We start from the raw sequence: 20,834 nt of genomic DNA, 5'->3' as shown, positions 1-20,834 counted from the left end.
GGGAGTCATCCAGAATGTTGTTGGTGAGAAGGAAATCGGACAGAATGTTATTGACATGTGCCTCGATGATTTTGGCAGGCCAGGGAAGCAGAGAGATGGGCCTGAAATTCTTAGGAAGCGAAGGATCTAAGGTGGGTTTTTTTAAGATAGGGGAAACCCAGGCCTGCTTCCATTTGGAAGGAACTCTGGCGGTGGAAAGAGACAGGTTGATGATGTCTCGGATGTGTTCTGTGATAAGTTCGTGAGCTACACAGAAAGTATCCGGTTTTAGGGGATCTGCCGGGGATCCAGATTTAATTTTCTTACCAATTATTTGGAAACTCTCTCGCTCAAGTGTAGGAAGAGAGGAGAGAGAGGGCCTGGTAGGGTCAAAAATGGCCGATGGCTGCGGGCATTTTGGAAAAGTGTCATAGATTTTCTTGATCTTATTGATGAAGAAAATAGCCAGGTTATTGCAAAAGTCAGAAGAGGTGGTAATAGTGTTGACAGTTTTTTTTGAAGTGAGGTCTTTCAGAATTTTAAATACAGATTTCGAAGTGTTGGAGCTATTGCTGATTTCATTGGCATAATATGCCGCTCTTGTTCTGGAAATCTTACGGTGGTAAGTTTTTTGGAGCAGGACATAGTCCTGTTTGAGGTTGGTATCATAGTTTTTCCTCCAACCCCTCTCCGCCTTTTTGCATTCCTTTTTTAGAGTTGCTAATTCAGAGTTATACCAGGGACTAGCTGTGTGGATGCGGGTCTTGGTCCATCTGGCAGGGATCAGGGTGTCGAGTGCCTGGGTGATCCAGAGGCAGAGCTGGTCATACCCTACGTCCGGGTCTTCACTTGAGGGTGGGGGGTTTAATACCAGGAGGTTGTGTAAGTCCTCAAGGCGGAGTTTTCTCCAAGGCCGTTTCTGAACTAATGGAGTAGGCACCGCTGCCGGGCTCGAATTGCAAGAGATAGACAGTGTTACTAGATGGTGGTCTGTCCAGGTCATGGGAATAGGCGGGCCTGCGGATCCACTTGTGATGTTGGAGAAGATGGGATCGAGAAGGTGTCCCGCTCTATGGGTGGGGCCAATTGCAAGTTGGTTAAGTTGGAAGGCCGCGAGATCCGCAAGAAAAGTGGCAACTTTAGGCTCGGTGTCTCTGTCAAGATGTAAATTGAGATCACCTATGATCGTAAAGTTAGCCGTTTTGATGATGTTGGTGCCCAAATACTGTAGGAGTGAATTCGTGAAGGGGGCGTCTGCACCAGGGGGTCTATAGATCAAAAGGCCAGTAGCGCAGAACTGTGAGTTGGCTTTGATCGAAAAGCGAGCGCTTTCGCTGCCCTTAATATCGACTTTGATTAATTGGCAGTCAAAATGAGATTTAATTATGAGCGCTAACCCCCCCCCTCTCGTGCTCCTGTTCACCGTGTGTATGGTGTAACCCGCAGGAGTCGCTAGGTTGCAGACCGAGTCCATATCGTCAAGGAGCCACGTCTCGGTCATGAACAGGGCATCAAGGGAGAGATCAGTTAAGAGGTCATAGATTTCCGAGTGATGTTTCTGCATAGATCTAACATTTAGGTGACCTAGCCTGAAAGTATTGATCTGGGGGGGTTTGGGTTTAGTTTTTGTAGAAGAGCAGAGTTGGGAGGGATGTAGTAGGGGATGTGATATATGGGCCGGGTTGCGTCTAGCACAAGAACAGGTGGAGTGCTGAAGACCCAACAACTCTGCTTTAGAATAGCGCATCTTACCGCCTTAAATAGCAGATGAAAGGGACAGGATGACTGGCGCCTGGCGCTGCCTTAGCGCGGACGGGCGCAGACGGGCAGCTCTTTGGCGGGTCTTCGGCGGGGCTGCGCGCGATCGCTGCGCGCTCGTGGTGCTGCGAGGGCTAAATAGCCCAGAGGAAGTTGAACACTAGAGCGCTAACCGCTCTTCGTGCAGGCCGACCGGAAGTGCCTGCCGGCCCCTACGAGGAGTTGCAGGGAGGCGGCTCCAACAATCAGTGATGGCGTGTGGTGCAGGGGGGTATTGAATTTTAAAAAGCACAATTTACAAGGCACAATTTTACGAAGTACAAATTACAAATCACTATATTACAACAGAAATTAGAAAGCTGTTTAAAATCAGAGCGCTTTCTTCTCTTACTGCCCAGGTCAGTCGCCAAACGGGTCGGAGACACTGCCACTGTCTCCTTCCCGCAGCGCGCTGCAGCCCCTGCTCAGCCTAAATAGCCCAGAGGAAGTTGAACACTAGAGCGCTAACCGCTCTTCGTGCAGGCCGACCGGAAGTGCCTGCCGGCCCCTACGAGGAGTTGCAGGGAGGCGGCTCCAACAATCAGTGATGGCGTGTGGTGCAGGGGGGTATTGAATTTTAAAAAGCACAATTTACAAGGCACAATTTTACGAAGTACAAATTACAAATCACTATATTACAACAGAAATTAGAAAGCTGTTTAAAATCAGAGCGCTTTCTTCTCTTACTGCCCAGGTCAGTCGCCAAACGGGTCGGAGACACTGCCACTGTCTCCTTCCCGCAGCGCGCTGCAGCCCCTGCTCAGCCTAAATAGCCCAGAGGAAGTTGAACACTAGAGCGCTAACCGCTCTTCGTGCAGGCCGACCGGAAGTGCCTGCCGGCCCCTACGAGGAGTTGCAGGGAGGCGGCTCCAACAATCAGTGATGGCGTGTGGTGCAGGGGGGTATTGAATTTTAAAAAGCACAATTTACAAGGCACAATTTTACGAAGTACAAATTACAAATCACTATATTACAACAGAAATTAGAAAGCTGTTTAAAATCAGAGCGCTTTCTTCTCTTACTGCCCAGGTCAGTCGCCAAACGGGTCGGAGACACTGCCACTGTCTCCTTCCCGGAGAAGGAGAGGGAGAGGGAGAGAGAGAGGAATGGATGGATGGATGGATGCTACTTCCAAGTTTCCGCACATAATACTATCAGTCAAACACCCAAAAGCTGTCTGGACCCTGAGTTGTTCTTTCTGAAGTCCTGTTCAGGTCTCGCCTGGCAAAAGGAACGCATGCAGTGCCTTCGCCAGCACCTTTTGGAATCGATTCTGCAAGGGCTCGCATGCGCATGTCTGCAATGCACAAAGATGGCTGCTCTCGCCATTTGTCCATTGCAAACAGCATGCGCGTGTCCGTGGGACTGTGGACAGTCCCTCGCCATAGAAACGAAAATGCCGCTTCACGTGTGCTTTGCGATTTATTTATTTTTGCTGTCAGTTCCCCCTGGGGCACAAGCAGGCATCCACTTCTGTCTTTTTGCTGCGATCAGCTGTCCTGACAGAAGTGGATGCCTGCTTGTGCCATGGGGGAATTGCAGGACAGCTCATCGGCACCGAGTCTCTTGTTTCAGCAAAGTTACAGCCTGCGGGTGTCTCAGTCATCCCTCTAACAGCCTCACGGAAGCGGTATATTGAGCTCATTGAAAGGCCAAAGCCAGCTCCATGAACAACAAGGGAATTCCTGAGAAACATCCGAAATTCGCACTAACTGACAGCATTCACGTGATTGCTGATGGGTGAGTGGGGGTAAGGCTGGCCTCAGCGCTCAAAAGCCTCTCATTAAATCATGACATTTATATCTGATGAATCCGGTAAGTGACAAGTCACGCTTGTTTTCTCTGATCAGGGTCCACTGTCAAGTGATGTGATTTCCTGTGCTGTCCTCATCGGGTCTAAGGTCAAGTGATGTCATTATTATCCTAATAGACGTTTCTGAAACTGCAGAAATCTGTCCGCTTTAATGGTAACACAAGTAGGGCAAGTGTGATTAACAGCCATTGCTCAGGGATCTCTGCAGCAGGTATACCCACCCATAGGCTTTCTTTCTGGATGTAGGTTTCAATCAGATCCTAAAACTCGGAGCAATCTTCCTGGGGTTTAAACCTGTGACCTCCGTTTACCACACGTATTTTGGCAGCAAGCGCATTAACCCACTGTGCTATAGGACATTGCTTTAGCTACAGGCCAATCTTCTAAATATACAAATATCTCAACTACAAGTAGGTCTCGAGAAACAACAACAAATCTTAACTATAACCTTCCTGGAATCTCCTTAACCCCTAGCTCATTATATTTTTGTTTGATAAAGACAAAGTGAATTTTGGGTGTGTTATTGCCGCATGCTGTTGGGCATGGTGAGAGCTAGAATAAAGGTTAACTGTATTTAAATGTGTAAAACCATAGAATCGTAACATCCGTGCTGATAGTGCTTGTGTGGTTAGCAGTCTAAGGTGCAGCGAACACCACACCACGCCTGTTGTGGGTGCTGAATCCACAAGGCGAGACCACACCTTGCTGGCCTTTAAGGACCAAAAGTTTGACACTCAGTTTTTCGCAGGAGATCTATTCTGTTTTATTGCTGTATGGTTGCCTAAGACCAGGTATTCCAACTGCCTTGCTTGAGAGTATTTCTGTGGGCAGGGTTAGTGGATTAGTCACATTTCATTTTGCTTTTATAATCAACTTAAATCCTGTTGTACTAGGGCTGTACATCTTGTTAGTAGTAGTTTCCTCTTTATCACAGTATTAATAGTATGTTCACAGAACTGTATCGAGTTTCTATTGTATGTTTCTAGCTATGCTTATTTCAGTTGTCATATCAATTTGCATCAGATAAAAACTGGGAGAAAAAATACGGAATTAAAATATCGGTTAAAAAAAATGCTACTTGTATGTTTCTAAAATGTGTTCAGGGGGTGTTCAGGCACTGTTAAAAAGTTTAACACACAACGCTAAATCTCTGTAGAGGAAAAAAGAGCAGATCTTAAAAGGGATCGCAAATAAATTGTTATCGGAGCATACAGAATGACAAGAAAATGATTAACTTCCTGCATCTCGGGCCTGGGAGGTGGACATTTATAATAAGTGTTGTTTTTATTGGATTTTGGGGTGGATTATGAGTTTTTAGCGATGTTTCACAAGCTGTAAAGACAGTAGCAAACATATGGGTTGAAAGTAAAATTACATTTTATTTTGAAAATTCGAAAGTTTCACATTATTTGCAGCAACATTATAGGAACTATGCTGCGGAAGATCTTGCGTAGAGGAATTCCTTTCCTGCTTTTCTTTCTTCTATTTCTGCAGTACGTTCCTGAAGCACTCGCAGTTCCCTCGCCAAGCACACCAACACAATCTATTATTTATAAGCAGTGAAAAGACCCGGATGCTGCGGAGGTAATTCAATCGTTCATACAGCATGGAAAATTAAGGTGTGTTCGTTTATTTTCCATGTAGTTGAGTGATTGAATTACTGCAGCTGGCTTCAAAACTCGCCACGGGTAGAACAGCGAACCTTAGGGAATGGTTAACATTCTCAGTACAGTTCTGACGAACAGCTTTTACATTTTTTTGTCGTTCAAATTGTGCTTAATATTGACAAAAACTGGCACATACATTTGAGTGCGCTATAGAATAGATGAACCTCTCCCCCCAACAGCGATTAGTAGTTGAGAATACATGATGCTAAGACCTAGGGTTTTAGTGTAAAGGAACCTCTGGCGCTCTGCACAGTATTCGGTGGTCAAATGGACACTGATCTATTCACTATGGTGCTAACAGGAAAGGGGCGACCCTACCAACCCCTTACTTTGCGTTGGAAAACCAAACACTTATAACAATTGCAACAATCCTGAGCACACATAAAATCAAAACATAGTATGTTTGTTTTCTACACACCGTCTATTACGACATGGCCCTGTAGAGTCGGAGATCACTGTTTCTCTGACGAAACATGTGTCGGCTGGCTGTTCTTTGTGCCAACAAGCATTAAAAGAAGCAAGAAAAACTACAACGATTTTTTGTCTATGTGTAGAAAACAAACATACTATGTTTTGATTTTATGTGTGCTCAGGATTGTTGCAATAGTTGAGAATATATGCCTGCCCTTGAATAGGTTGAACAGTGACCTCAGCTAAGGTAAGCAAGCTCGGATATCCGGTGCACGCAGCCCCTGAAAGTCCTGAATACACAGTGGGGACTAACGCATATATCCCGCTCCACACTTCCTACTGATCCACTGGGAAGTCATCGCTTCATAAGGACTGATCTAGCAAGGACCCGGATAGCCCTCAATTGCTGAGTTCCCTCGACGGCCAACAACCAAGGGATACATTAAGACCCGGTCCCCCCGCTCAAGCTTCCCAGTGCCAAAACAGTGGAGAGCGGGATATGTCAGCCTCTATGCCACCAAAGAAAACGGTAACTAGAGCATCAAATAAGGTCTCGAGCCTTTTCCCGCCAGCAGAAAAACTCCAGCCTCTAGACCACGACGAAGGGACGACCGCCATGGCTCTGGCCAAGGAAGAGCTTATGTCATCCACAAGGAATTTTAAAGCGGAATTGAGAAGGGAGCTAAACCTTTCACCTTATGCCACCCGAAAGAGCCTCAAATAACAAGGTCTTGCAATTCTTTGCTGCTACCGTCACTAGGTAGAGAATGTGCCTGGGACCGGGGCACCTGTTGGGACCCTGGGGCAGAGTAAACAGACCAAAAAGGCAGGAATGGAGCAGAGGTGAACGAGGGGTGGAAGTGACCACCACCTAATCAACACACAATGACAATCTCTGAGCATCCTGACAGCGGAGTCCGAGCACTATGTCCGACACCCGGTGGAGCTGCTCTGTTCAGCTATTGAGGAGATCGACCTTGGTTCATCCCCTGACCGTCACCTGCCCAGCGGACTTTGGGCACAGTTTATCTCCCCGACTCCCTGTCTCGCCCACCCCCCCATCATATTTCTGTTACTCTGCTTTTTCCTTGTCTCCTAACTATCTATCTGTTCCCATTCAGCATTCTTTTGTTGTTTGTCTACTTCCTTTGCTCCTATCCCCTCTCACCTGAAACTTTCCCTTGCCCGCTACACCGCCTAGCCCCTGTCCTTTTGTGCCCTTTGACTAAGCACTCCTTCTCCCCTTGTTGGGGAAAGATCCAAGATATATACGCTGGAGTCTCAGCGTACCCGCTGAGAGAGTCCACAGCGCCAAGGGAGCCACTCACAATTGAGGTATGGTATGGCACCCCTTGCCAAAGCACTCCCTCTCCCTTTTTTGGGGAAGGATCCAGTAAGTAGGTCTTGGAGTCTCAGAGATCCCTCTGAGAGAGTCCACTGCGCTTAGGGAGCCTCTCGCAACAGAGATGGGGAAATGATACCACTCCCCCTGGGGGAGTGGTATCACAGCTTACTGGACTTTGGGCGCAGTTTTGACTCATCTACCGGTTTGTGTCCCCGTCACCCTCCCTTCCTCTTGCCATGCTGTGTCTCTAACCCTCCCTTCCTCGTTCCCTCCTCCATTATCTGTCTACTTCCCCTGCTCCTACCCCCCCTCCCCGGAATATCTCCCCTTGCCTCCTTTTTCCCTTACCTATATATCTTCCTTTTTGTTTGTCTCAACCTTACTTGTCACTATGTTGCCATGCTCTAATACCTGTGTAGCCTTTCTAAAGATGTAACCTGAAATTATTGCCTGATACTCATGTAAAGCGCTCTTATACCTCCGGGTCTAGCCAGCGCTATATAAAACCTTTAAAATAAAAATAAATAAATGTTCTCTATTTCCTATTCCAACATCTATGTTGATTTCTAGAATAATTAGCTGGTTGTTGGTGGTGTAATTCCCCCCCCCTTAAAATTGTTGTTAAGTCTGACTTTATTGGATCCCCATGTGCCCACATAGCTAATTTTAATTTTCATTCCTTCACTATCCTAGAAACCTGATTCAGCCCATCGACCTATGACTGCTTGTTCAAGCCCTAATTCTAGCTTGATGGATTGCATGCCTTACCTATCAGACTGTGCATACTGCAACTCCATCAGATCTGGCAGCCTCGGAGAGGATTTTTGTAGTTCCAAAGATTTGTACAGCAGGTTGCAGATACGGGGAGGGGAATCCAAATCTCTAACTGCTTTATTCTAGGAGCTGTTGTCACTACTTCCAGTTCCCCTCCGCCTTTTCTGCAGCTCATTGCTGAGATCTCTCTTTTTGAAACCTCTCTAACAAAAACTTACTCTGGCCCTCATCTTTTCAGGTTAGGCTGTGTTGAATGCGTATATTTGGAAATTGAGTCTGTTGATGCATTTATTGTTGTTGTGTATTATAGCAAAAATGTATCTAACTATTTTGCAATTTCTATTGTGAAGCGCTGTTTTGCAATGTGCCATTTTTACCGTTACATAAAAAAAGAGAATAATAGAGTTGCATGCAAATAAAATTGTAGTCCAATATACTGATGATATATTGCTAGACTTTACAAAGCTGGATATGTGCTCCATTGAAACTTGTAATATAGAGACTGCTTTGACATTCATGCGCTTCTGATGAAATAAGAACCTTGAGATTAAAGGTATTGGAGTGTTTTTGACTTTGTAGATACCATGTTCAAGACCGCGATCCCTAGGTTGCCGGCTTACACGCTAGTGCAGGAGATGGGTGGGGTTACCAATATATAGACATTCTCCATATTCTTGAGAAGAGGATGGCAAATATCTTTGGCATTCTGTGCAGTGAGACCGGCCATCATAGCCCTTTGGAAGAAGGAACATCTGTCTAACATTCGAGAATGGTTACATAGGCAGTTGGACCCCTGGAGATGGGGAAGATTTCTATGACACCAGAACAGCAAGAAGATTTATGGGCACCTTTGTTAATTTATGTAGCCTCTAAATTTCGGGAATGTGCATGCCCTTGATGCCCGAGGTGGCTAAGATGATCTAGATATAACCCAAGACAGAATGATACTGTTTGTTGAACTGACGAGGCTACTCCCTATGTTTGTTTGATGCTTGAGCGTGACACAAATAATTTCTTGGAGAGAAAGCGCATGGGATGAAGGGACTAGGGAGGAATGAGTGAAAGGTTCTTAGATTTAGGATTCTTTTCTTGGTTTCTTTTTTCATGTCTGATTTCAGGAACATGATGATTTTGTTATGTCTTAACTTGAACTCAATAAATAGATTTATCTTTAAAAAAAAGTCAAAAAAATGCATTTAGCTCCATTCAAAACAGAGAAAAAAAGAAATGTGACCGAGACTGCTTTCATAAGAAAATTTTGACTGTCACTTTCAAGTTCCTCGGAGCTTCACCATGCTAGTGTGCTGAGCCGTACCAATCAAGACAGTTAATGTTTCCACTTTGTCGAGTCAAGATTTCGACCAATGGCACTTCTTATTTTTATGTTTTCAGATATGTAGATCATTTTTATTGCTTTATTAAAAAAAAATTCTGTTTTAAAGGTTTTTATCTAGTTGTAAGGTTAATTTTTTGCCCACTTTTGTTTTTTATACTTTTCAAGCAGCGGGGCTAGAATCGGGCTGTAATGTGCTTTGCAAGCCCCTTGATCTTACCGCCAGATGTGCAGTGTCTTTTCGGGAAGATCTTGTTGTTTGGGGCCTGGTCTTCCTCATGGTTCACGTTCTTGTCTCGCTCCCCTCCCAGAGTGTGCCTTGGGAAGGAGTTGCTGTTTCTAATTTGGCTCATCCCTCCTGGGCAGAGTGTCAGAGTAGGAACGACATCTTAAGAGTACCCAAGAGTACAGCCCTTTGCCTCCTCCATGTGGTACTTGGGAATCATCAAGAGTCAAGCCTCTGATCTTTTCTTAAGCCATTTACTTTCTGTAGTCCACTTACCTCCAAAAAATGCTCGGAGACTGACTTCTGCTTCCAAAGACAACATAGCTTTCTTGCTGTGGACACTTTTTCTGAAAAGGGAAGGAAGAGAAGTTATTTTTAGTATGGTTTCCTCACGCTATACTTGTTGTTGTGTTCTCTTTTTCGCTTCCTGTTCCATCTTCACAGCTGAATGCTGTTTTACACCATAAAAGAAGCATCAAAATGCTCCAGTAATTGTGGTGGTGGGTGTCAGCTTCCTGGTTACCTTGCTTCTTATTTCCATGCCCCTACAACATTGGTTCTTTTAAGGGAATTTCTTCATCTACATCTCTGGTATCCTGCCCCAGCTGGATCCCATCCTCCTCAACTTCTCTCCGGGGTTTGTAAATTCCAGGCTTCTCCACTGTTCTGTACTTGAAATTCTGCATGCATGCCTAGAGGTTTTTTGTGCTGCTTGGCTCTTTCCTCCTTTAAGTAGCTCTTCATATGTACACTTGTTGCTTATACTCAGAAGTGTTAAGTAACTCACTGTGTACACGAAGGAGTTGCCCTTTACGCAGCCTCGAGGGAACAATGTGTGACCGTTGCTTCCAACACTTGACATTTTTTCAATTTGTTATATATTTCCCCCACAACCAGTGCTTAATGTGAGCCATTGGTAGGGCCCAACAGCACTCATTATTTGGGACCAGGACGTACTGTTAATTGTTGATGGTGTACCACTAAGAATGTGTTTGCATGTTTTCAGGTTAAGGACAATTTGAATTAACTACTAAAGAACACAATTAGGGTAACTGAGTGCCCTGACAAAGGCCCTAGACCCACTTTTGCAGGCCCTTACCGTGGCCGAAACATGCTAGCAAAAGCGACGTAGAAAGGATCTTCTAGATTTAGATTCACAGTGTTTTTAATCTAGCCCTTTGTACCCCAAAATAAGAGGAAAAGCCTGAGGTTTACACAAAGGTTGTTTTTATAGAATCTTGACCCTTTGTATGACCAGAAGAATATTTATTCCGATCTCCCTTGCAATGAGGTTGAGACCACCATGAGTACCATTGCCTCGAACCTTTTACGCTAGAGTGGGCGGGCCTTTCATGGCTGCTGTAGTCTGCTACAGCAGGCTATAAAACTATATTACACTGTTCTTCGTAAATGGAACTTAAATGTACTCTGCTTTTTAAGCAGTTATTTAGAGTCTGGCAGATAGAGGAGCCCCAATAAATATTGGTGAATTTCCTGTCCCCCGAATGCCATGTTTGCCATATGTCCCCCGGCCTCACTAAATACAGTGTATGTCATTGTGTGCACTCTAAATAGAGAAGTCAGAACTTTCCCCAATTTTCGGTGGATAATCAATATCAGCCAAAATCTAACTAAATCCCATAGTTACAGCCAATAAATTGTTGCCATATATTAGTCCTTTGTATGCCTGAGGTACAGATTTTATGTTACCTTTCATATTTTAAGATACTATAACATGAACTTGGAGGGTAGAACCCTGTAGCTGATTTAGCCAACATCCTAATCCACCCTTCTTCATACAGAGGGAATGATTATATTTTTTCTTACTTTGTTGCAAAAAAAGGTTGGATAGTGTGTCTTGTGTATTCTGTAGAGAGCATAAACTTACTGCGGCAAAAGGTGACATCAGTAGGACAGGTTATTCTACATTCTTTGCTGTAAAGCAAAACACTTGTTATCTGTCTGACCGTAGAGTAGCTCACCTTCTTATTGAAAGAACATCACAATTATTTTTTAGAGAACAGCTATATCTTAGTTTCCCTTTATTTCTATTTAATCAACTTATGCACTTATTCACAAATCTTTAACCTGTTTATAATTCCACTATTTCCTTGTATTGCCAAAAGGTCCTTAATATGATTTTAGGCCCATTTTTTGACCTCGGGATGGTAATACAATTTCTGAAGTATCTTGTCATTTCATCAGCTCTCTTTTCTCAGTTTGAGTAAGGAAGAGTCCTACAGAGTGTTCTTTGGCGTAATACGATAAAACTTTACATTCACACTGAAAACTGACCAACAAATTTTTTTAAGAGAAAAGTTGTAATGGCAACTTTACCTTGGAGGCACAAGACATGCCTATCCTTAACTAAACAAACGGCCAATCAAAGGTAGCTCTTACTAAAAAGCATGATAAAACTGCAGTTTCATAGCCGAAGTTGTATGCAACTTGTGGCCCCAGGTGTATTATGCTATCTTTACATCTACACCAGTACATATTATCCTCACAATGGTCACAAAGTGTATCTTGAAGTGGATAGTGTGTCTTCTGTATAATGATTCTTCTTCTATTGCCAAAGCATCCTTTGGTAATGTAATGTAATGTAATTTTATTTTTATAAAGCGCAACTTACACTCCACGGAGCATCATGGCGCTAGTCACTCGTGTCCAAGAAGCATTGCCAAAGGGCTAGTGAGGTCTCAGAAGAATAGTGTCTGGTGTCTCTGGGGGTAAGATTTAGACTAGGGATAAACAGGCTGTGTCTGTGGTCATAATCTTATCATGTATCGATCAAGACGGGCTCTAGGACCACTGGTGCAAGAAATCAAGAAAGTGGAAGGACAAGCTGAAAAAAATATATATATTAGCAGCTCTTGCTCAGTCATTAGTAATGTATTGTATTTTAATTGCATTTATAAAGCGTTTACTTCCCCATGTGAGGTGTTGAAGTGCTTTATGACTGGTAGTGTGCTACTCTGGATCACAAGGTTAGTGAGTAGTCAAGTAGTTTTTGGTTCATTTATGCGTCAATGCATTGCTCACATGGGGCACGTTCCAGCTGAAAAGAACTCTTTGATGGACTACCTTGAATATTCTAGTGCTGAGTATTGTGCTCTTAAGTTGCTTCTCCCATTGTTTACCTCAAATCCAGCCTGGTCCAAGTAGAGTGCACTATGATGATCCACCATATGAATAAGCAGGGAGGTATGAATTGCCGATTTGTATTGGGGCAGTGACTTCAAGCACAAGAGAGGAGGGTGGTACAGCTTCCACAACTACACAACACATAAGTAGATAAACTAAGACGAGATCTAATCGGTCATCAATATATATTTTCTCTCTGACGTTATCTGCTTTTGAAGAGACCCACATTTGAAATGCTTTCCCAGTAAATGCCTGCTCTCTGCATTCATGTTCCCGTATGCCATTTCTAGAAGGAATGGGCTTTGGATAGTGCGGTCAAACAGATATAGCCTTGTAAATTTGACAACTTCTGAAGGTTCTGTTTAATTTAAAACAGCTCAAGACTAAGATGATTGTCATTTCTCTTTATTGACAAGGCTGTTGGTCGCGACACTGACCTCCCTTTACTTTCTTAGAAATTACTCAAATATTTCCGTTCAGTTTGGATCTCCTCTACAAGTAGTCACTACACCCTTCCATCATTGAACTGGTCTTCTTTTTTTCTTTCTTGTAAACTACCTTTATGGCAATTTGAAGATCCTGCAAGATGACACATATATTTTGAAGGAAGCTAAACATACAAATATGAAAGCCTGGAATGTCTTCAAATGGAAAAGATAACTAGGTGTTTGGGTAAGCAGTTTAGTACGAATATCTGCCAGAAAAAGCAGACCTAGTATGCTCGCATCTTTTGCTTTGTCTAGGCTCCAGTTTTTCATGTACTGGAGTACACGTTCTGAGCCATCATCTTTTTCACAAATCGTTGACTAAGGATATAAAAAATCTTCCCATTGGAAGATCAGCGGTTTTTCGCTAATTGAATATTGTGTTTTCAGAATTAATGGGCTCACCGTTTAATCTAATGTATAAGTCTGGCCTTCAACATCTCTCATTGAAGGGGACTTTCTTATTGGTACTTACATTAGCCAGGAAAGGTGACTGACTTCCAAGCACTAGGCGCACATTAATCTTATTGAGGGTTTCATCAAGAGTTCTTTCTTCTGGAAGCCATTTTAGATTTTCACATAAATAAGGTTATTTACTCTATCCTCCTCACTCATCCTCCCTATTGGAGTGCTGTCTTCATAAACTAGATGTAAGGGAACCTTTTAGGTTTTTATTTCTAAAACACTAAAAAGAAGTATAATTTTTTTTAACTATTGGGATATCTTAACAGATTTGGCTTCTTCAAACAAATCCACATCTTGATGGCTATTGTCAACATCCAAGAGCTTCTGTCCCCTTCCAGATAAACAAAGGCTTATTCCTTTAAAAATAGAAGCAACTTTGTTCCTTGTATCGTAAACTTTTGTATTAGTGACATTTGAAGTGCATCGGCCTGATGATCATTTCCTGCCTTTATTTAGCACTCATATTTTTGCCTCAATTCTGATGCTAGAGTATGCAATGTTACTCCATGCAGCTTGTTTGCTTAAATGATTTCTTATTGGTCATTTTTGCCCATAACTATCTGTTTTACCCCAGTCCGGCAGGGATAATCTTACTACCCTATTCTAATACATGGGCATATCATAAAAGTTCTCACCATTGGGAAGAATATACTGATTTGTAGTCCTAGTTCTCTGCCATGTATATTTCAGTAGAATTCATTAACAACCCCCTCCTTGTTCCGTGTTAAACCAGAAGCATTGTTCAAAATGTGTAATTTGACTTCTTGCAGTGACATTCTGTCAAATAGCACTGTCTTATCTGACCTTTCTCGTCAATTGCAATATTTGAGACCCTTGGAATATTAACGTGCAGCTTGAAAGTAGTGCCTATCGCACCATTTCCTGCTTCGTGCATCTTTTTTTAAAAGGGATTAAAGTGTGATTTTACATTCCAGAGGCATTTTAGTGTAATTGTTTTGTTTTATTTGGATATTAAACAACAGAGAGCAGAAGTTCTGAATACTCCTGTTTTCTCTAGGACATTAACTTGGGGATGTCACACCTGGGCGGTGGAGATATTCCAATGATGGAGAACTTTATTAACTCCATTATAGACAACCAGGATGACCAGTAGGTAAATGTTGTTGCTTCATCAAACTCTGTAGCACTGTGTTTATTAAACATGATGCTAGTTTGTTTTCACCTTTACACTAAAATTGTGATCGTTAGTCTATATTTTTTAAGGGTTTAGGTATATTCTTAGATATTTAGCATCCTCTCCATAGCAACCATCAGTGGAGCTGGCTATAAACCGTTTTCTACTAGCCTTTGAATGGAAAGTGAGGATGGATGTAGGCTCTAGGGAAAGATGAAATAATGGATGAAAGCATGAATTAATGGATGCGGAAGTGAAAAGGTGAAATAGTGGATATCACTTGGTGGATGGACGGGTGAAAGAATGAATGTATAGATGCATGGATGGAAGAGACGAGGAAGCTGTTATAGGGAGGTTTAGCTTATTTGCTTCACTAACTTGCTGGCATCAGCGCTTTAGTTCAAAGTGGGCAATATTTAAATTTTCTGGCTACTTCCTTGTTTAGAAGGAATGTCCTAAACACGCCCCTTCAGAATATTCATTCAGCATGGATTCATAAACTCTGTAACGATGTGGAAAACTTTTTCAGAATGGGTTAATTGGGCTTAGTGCATCTGAAAATGGTATTAGTGTTCACAATCCCTCTCATTTACATAATTGGAGTGTTTGCGGATGCTAAAACACTTTGTGCAACTGGCCCATTGTACTATGCACTCTGTTCCCCTCCTTGCATGCCATTGATGCTGCCAATGCTCCAATTCTGATGAAGTTTTGCTTGGGATGAGATTGTATATTGGTGGCACAGAACATAGAATAAAGAAATGTGCAGCATAGGCTAAAAAGTTAAGGCTCCTTTCAACAGGGGAGGGCTCGAAGTCACGCATAGGCTTGGTGTATTCTGGATAATCACTGTAATGGGTAAGTACATTGTAACCTTCCACTAATGTGCTAATTATTAAAAAAGTACAGTGTAATTTGCTAGTCTGTACTTGAACTGCAAAGCTTTTTAAATGATCCTATTAGTGTTAGCTGAGTCTATTTAAATAGGCATGTGTGTGGTATAAGCAAATTATTTTTGGGGATCCTATTTAAATTCTCTATGTAATTGTTGGCACGTGTACACTTTTAACCCTCACTGTAATGTTTTTATTTTTTGTAGGCATAAATTAATGTGTGGAAACAAGTACCAGGATGGAACCAGATATTATTCGAATGTACTCATCCTCCCCTCCCCCTTTGGACAATGGAGCTGAAGACGAAGACGAAGATGAATTTGGAGAATTTGGTGGATTCGCTGAAGTGGAAGGCTCGTGTGTTGAATTTGCTGATTTTGACGCACCTGATTATTCTAATTCAAAGGAGGATTTTATTCCCCCAAACCACTTCATGCCCATTCAGGATTACTCAGATGTCAATAGCTATTCTTCCACCGAAATCAATGAAAACTGCTTTCCAAAATTTTCGGATTCTCCAATGGGACAGTGTGATTTATTAGAAACTGATACTTGCATTGAATCTATCCAGTCAAGAACTTCAAATTCCGCATTTCAGGGAAAAACCAGTCCTGAATACGTAAGAAAAAAAGTACAAGAAAAAGAACAATTTGTTAAACAAGAGCATATCTCCCCAGAAGTTATTAGACCGCAGGTGAACCAGGAAATAAGGAACTGTAATGGTAATAAACTACCCTGTCCAGAGGTTCTTACAAATGGTTTTGCAGTTTTAGACTCTGTGAACCCTCAGGGAACAGAAGCTCTGGACGTTGACAGTAATGCAAAGGGAATAAAGACTATTAGCTCTCATAGTACAGAGTTGGACTCAGTATCCAGACCAAAGACGGTGTTTGATTTGACCACTTTTTCAAGTAAAAACACTGAAGAAACAGAAGATCAAGCACATTTGGAGTTGGATGATGCAGTATTGCCAAAGAGTCAAGATAACTGTCTCATAAACAGAGTGAATGATAGAAGCACTGGAATTGTGTTGAATTCCACCACTTCTGAAGATCAGCCTGAGCTGGAAGCTCCCCAGTTGGGCTTTTCTGATGCTAATGCGGTATGTCTAGCAGCAGAGCTGCAAGGGGAACATAATTCTGCATCCTTGCAGTGTGAGACTGTTGTCAGCTCTAGTACACTGCCTGCAAGTTTAGGATCAGCCACAAATCATCGGTTGGAGGATATTGGAAAAACTGAAAAGAGTAACACAGGACACAAAGTAAGGGAAGCTATCAATGTAGATGTCTCTAGGACTTGCAGTTCTACAGAAATGGTAAATGATCATAGTATAACAATCCACGAAGAACATAGACTTGAGCAGAATGAGGCCAGAGACAGTGTTTGTACGAACAAAGACAGTTTAGATGACTTTGGTGGTTTGACGAACAATGACCATAGTACTGAGTTTGCAACTTTCCCGGTCAGCAACACAAAGGATTTTGACCAAGTCAGTACAATGCCTCCTTCTCTCGTTTGTGATATTCCGGAGCCTAATGGATTTATGTTTTTGGAAAGCACTTCAGAACAGTTTCCACAATTCACTAAAACTGTGGAGGAGTTTGGTGAGTTTGGAAACGTTAGCACTACTTTGGAGCCTGAATGCACAGGCCTTGATCCCTCTAAAGAAACAAAGGTGGGCGCATTGTCAGACCTAGATAGCACGCAAGGCATGTTTTGTGATTTTCCAGCTAAGCCTTTTGCCGAGGTGGAAAAAGATGATCTGGAGTTTGGGGATTATGATTCTGTGCCAAAAACCCAGGAGGTGAAAGATGCCTTTCAAGAGTTTGATGATTTTGCAGATTTTAGCTCAGCCAGCTATAACCAACCTGAGGGGTGGAATGCTTTTGAGGATGAACAAAAAGGGAGCTCTTGGACAGCTTTTGGAGATGAGCCGGCCGTAGATTCTTTTATCTGTGAGGAGGAGCCACGGCAGCCCCATAGGACGGAGGTGCCTATTGAGAGTGAATCTGGCACAGCCAATAAGGGCACAGTTTTGTCCAGTTCCGATAAAACTGAACTCACTGGACACGAGCAAGAAGCAGCAGCTGCATTTCAGGTGATTTTTGTTCTTTTGTAAGTTATTACGTTTATATCAGACTTGTTGAGTTGCTTAGTTATTACTGTTACACCGACATGGGAGATGTGAAATTGACTGTCTGTTTGATTGTAAATTATGACCTTACACAGGTTTTCAAGTCACATGTTACAGCATATGGCTTTGATTAGTTGTATTCTTTATTTATGACAAGTAAACTCAAACTGCAGTATAAAAATGTAGTCTGATTCAGAATAAATTATATACTTGTTTCAGAAATGTGTTATAATGGAAAAACTTTGATAACTTCTTTAACCTGTTGTCCTCACCTACATTATTAGTTTGCATCACATTAATGATTGGGATAACGTTTTATACTTTTTTTTAGGGCTCCTCAAACTTGTGGACCCATGTTTAAGAGCTCAGCCTACAAGGCAATTTAAGAACATTGTGCTGACTCTAGGTTACTAGCTAGAACACATACTTCAGTGTGAGCCAGAATATAGTGCTTAGTGTGAAAGAGAATGGGATACGTAATAGAGACACATTTAAATGCCAGCCAAACTAGCCTCCATTGATGGCCAGTGCCACCCATTAACCAGTACCAGTCTTGCCCTTTTCCAACCTCTCTGTAGAACCCGCCACTCGCATCAGAGACAGGCCAGCACATAAGCACACCAAGCTGCTATCAGCTGCCTAGCTGTGATGCATAAGGTCTCTATACGGTACCTGTTTAGTTTGTGAGAGAAGCTGCCTATGCTGTGATTGGGTTGCCTGAATACTTCTGGGCTATGCTAATAAGTGCTATTGGGACCTGACCAGCACTTCCTAAAAGTAGGTTTGTATACTTTTATATGGTGTGCTCTAGCAGTGCATATTTAAATGTTCAGTTCAAGTTTTAAGTCACCATATCGGATCACATTAAACCTTCTTTTTCACTTAGTATTTTTTATCTGACTGTAGACTGCTAACTATTGTTTCTTATCTGTTGCTGAGAGTTAAGTATTGGTTAATAAAAAGGACTTGAATATGAGACCCCTATGTGTTTTCCTAGGCCTGGCGAATTTGCGTAATTTCCAGTAAAACATTTTGCCCTATTTTTTAGTGTAAAATGTGTCCTCACGCCTAGGACACACTGTGCTAAAAAAGTAGTGCAGAATTGATTACTATGCTAACAGCCGCTCGTGGTCAGTTTGTTTGGGTTCTTCCCGTGCCACAGGAATAGATTTTTTACCAAAACGTCTCAATTACACAACGTGGTATATTTCCATAACCTCATGTATTTCGCGTGACAGTCATAACACAGAACGCTGGAAATTAGACTAGGTTACACCGACATAAAATACATTTATACTGAGCCTAGTTGTTAGTCTAGATCTCACAAGACTATATTCACAAGCTCAAAACTCTTATTTGAGTTTCTACTGTTGCCAGAGGAGATGGGGGCAAGGATATTCAATGGGATGTTACCAGATGTGACACAGAGTAATGAGGAATTGGAACTTCTAGGTCTATTAGCCCCATGAGTGCCTCCTTCTGACATCGAGGTCCAAAGGGAGAGGGACTCAAGGCTAGGTACTAGAGAAGAAAAAGCACCAGGGTAGGGAATATGCTGTCTGGATCTTATTACACTGTCTAATTCACACATGCACTGTGAATGGAACACTATCTACCCGTGTAATAATAGGGGTTATACTGTTTGTTAGATAATGCATACTCTTATAAACAAGGGTATTGTACCATAAATGGGACTTGCCCAGCATTTCTATGCTCTATTGGCCAGTCCCAGCAGTTCTTGCCTCCCCTGCTACACATCTAAGAAGCAATAGCAACACTTCTAGTATACTGTCTTTAAAGGCTTCTTTTCCTGAGCTGCTATGCTTGTACAAAAGCAACACATTTCTGCTTGGGCATAACGATATGGGAATTGTTACATCCCTGTCTCGGTGTGCACTCATGGCAGCTTCTCCGGTGTCCTACCTGTCTACAACTGCCTCTGTCTCATCCTGCCTGTGCTGTGTCAGTTTTATGTGTGAAACAAGCTAATTCTCCTGGGTATGTGTGTTTTAAGCTCGTTCTCATGATGCCTCTGCTGTCCTGGTTTGTACGAATGAAGGTTACATGGCTGCGGCCTGTGCTTTACCTGTTCCCTGTGAGTAGGGAAGCTTACACTTTTGCTGAACATGCTAAGTAATTGTTCTAGGTTCGAGGGAAGCTAGTCCTGCAGCTGGTGGGCTGTATCAGTTTTATGTGTTTGTAAGCATGCACTCTTGATGCCTGTGCTGTACCGGCTCTATGTAAAGAGAATGGCTTGCACTTCTGTTGCTTGTGCTGTTTCTGTTCTCTTTTGCTGCTGACCATCCTGTGTACTATTTCTGTGTATGTGCTGATGTGTGTCTTCCATTGTTGTTCCTTTCAATACTTTGACTTGTGTGTGTATAGAGCTTGCGCTGCTGTCAATGATAGTTCGCACAGGTAGGTGTCTTTAAAGATAGAGATGAGATCCTTCTTTGATTGTGAAAAACAGGTTTTACTACTTCTCACATTACTACTTCTCACATTACTGCTTTGAATTCGTAGACCCTTGGATGGCTTTTCCTTCACTTTTCTTGCAAAGTCCAATATCAGCAATCAACATGCTCTGTTGTATTGTTCAATTTGGATTCCAATTTATTTTGGATACTGCCAACCATGATGGAAACTTTGGATTTAAAGAAGCGTGTATGCTGGTGCCTACCTGTTTCTGAATATCTGTGTGGCCGATTGGACTGCAACTGCTTTGATAATCCTTCACCTGAGGTTCAACTATGTTATAATCCAGGCAGAGGATGTCAAATCTTTAATTATTGTTTGGGGCATGGCCAAGCCTGCGACCAAGATGGCCGCATGCCATTGAAACTCTCCCAGCATTGCCCTCAATATTCGCTTCATTGAACACCCCAATGCTCAATTATGGGCACATCACTCCTACCTGACCTTGTCCACTCCTGCTGAGGTCGAAATTCACTGAGCCTCAACCAGAAACAACTTCCATCCTGCTTTTCCCCTAGGCACCCGCATGCCTCGGCCACCGGAGGCCGTGCGGGAGAGCGTGAGGGCGGGGTTGCAGCGTATCTGGAACACTGCGGCAAGAGCTTGCACAAGGGGATTACTGGACGGAGCTCTATCTACTACTGGGCACCTTTGTTAGGTCCCATCAGCATCGTGATGGGCCGAAGTGCCTCAGTTGCGCACCTGGCCTGCTGCTCGGCGCTCCCTGGGCTGCTCTGGGCCCGCTGTGCTACCAGAGC

The 20,834-nt window shown here is 42.8% G+C and overlaps 1 protein-coding gene across 2 annotated transcripts in view; it reads left to right on the top strand.

Annotated features, from left to right (window-relative positions):
* The window catches only part of AFTPH (aftiphilin), a 267,873-nt gene that overhangs the window by 34,696 nt on the left and 212,343 nt on the right, over positions 1–20,834 (top strand). For both annotated transcript variants that reach the window (XM_078649420.1, XM_078649421.1), the window contains exon 2: positions 15,674–17,565. In XM_078649420.1, coding sequence (XP_078505546.1) covers positions 15,706–17,565 — 1,860 coding nt within the window. In that variant the 5' untranslated portion in view covers positions 15,674–15,705. The remainder of the gene's footprint in view (positions 1–15,673; positions 17,566–20,834) is intronic.

Source organism: Lissotriton helveticus, chromosome 6 (assembly GCF_964261635.1).
Source record: "Lissotriton helveticus chromosome 6, aLisHel1.1, whole genome shotgun sequence".
NCBI classification, from domain to species: domain Eukaryota; kingdom Metazoa; phylum Chordata; class Amphibia; order Caudata; family Salamandridae; genus Lissotriton; species Lissotriton helveticus.
The sequence above is the reverse complement of the archived record's forward strand: the minus strand, read 5'-3'. Positions and strand labels throughout refer to the sequence as shown.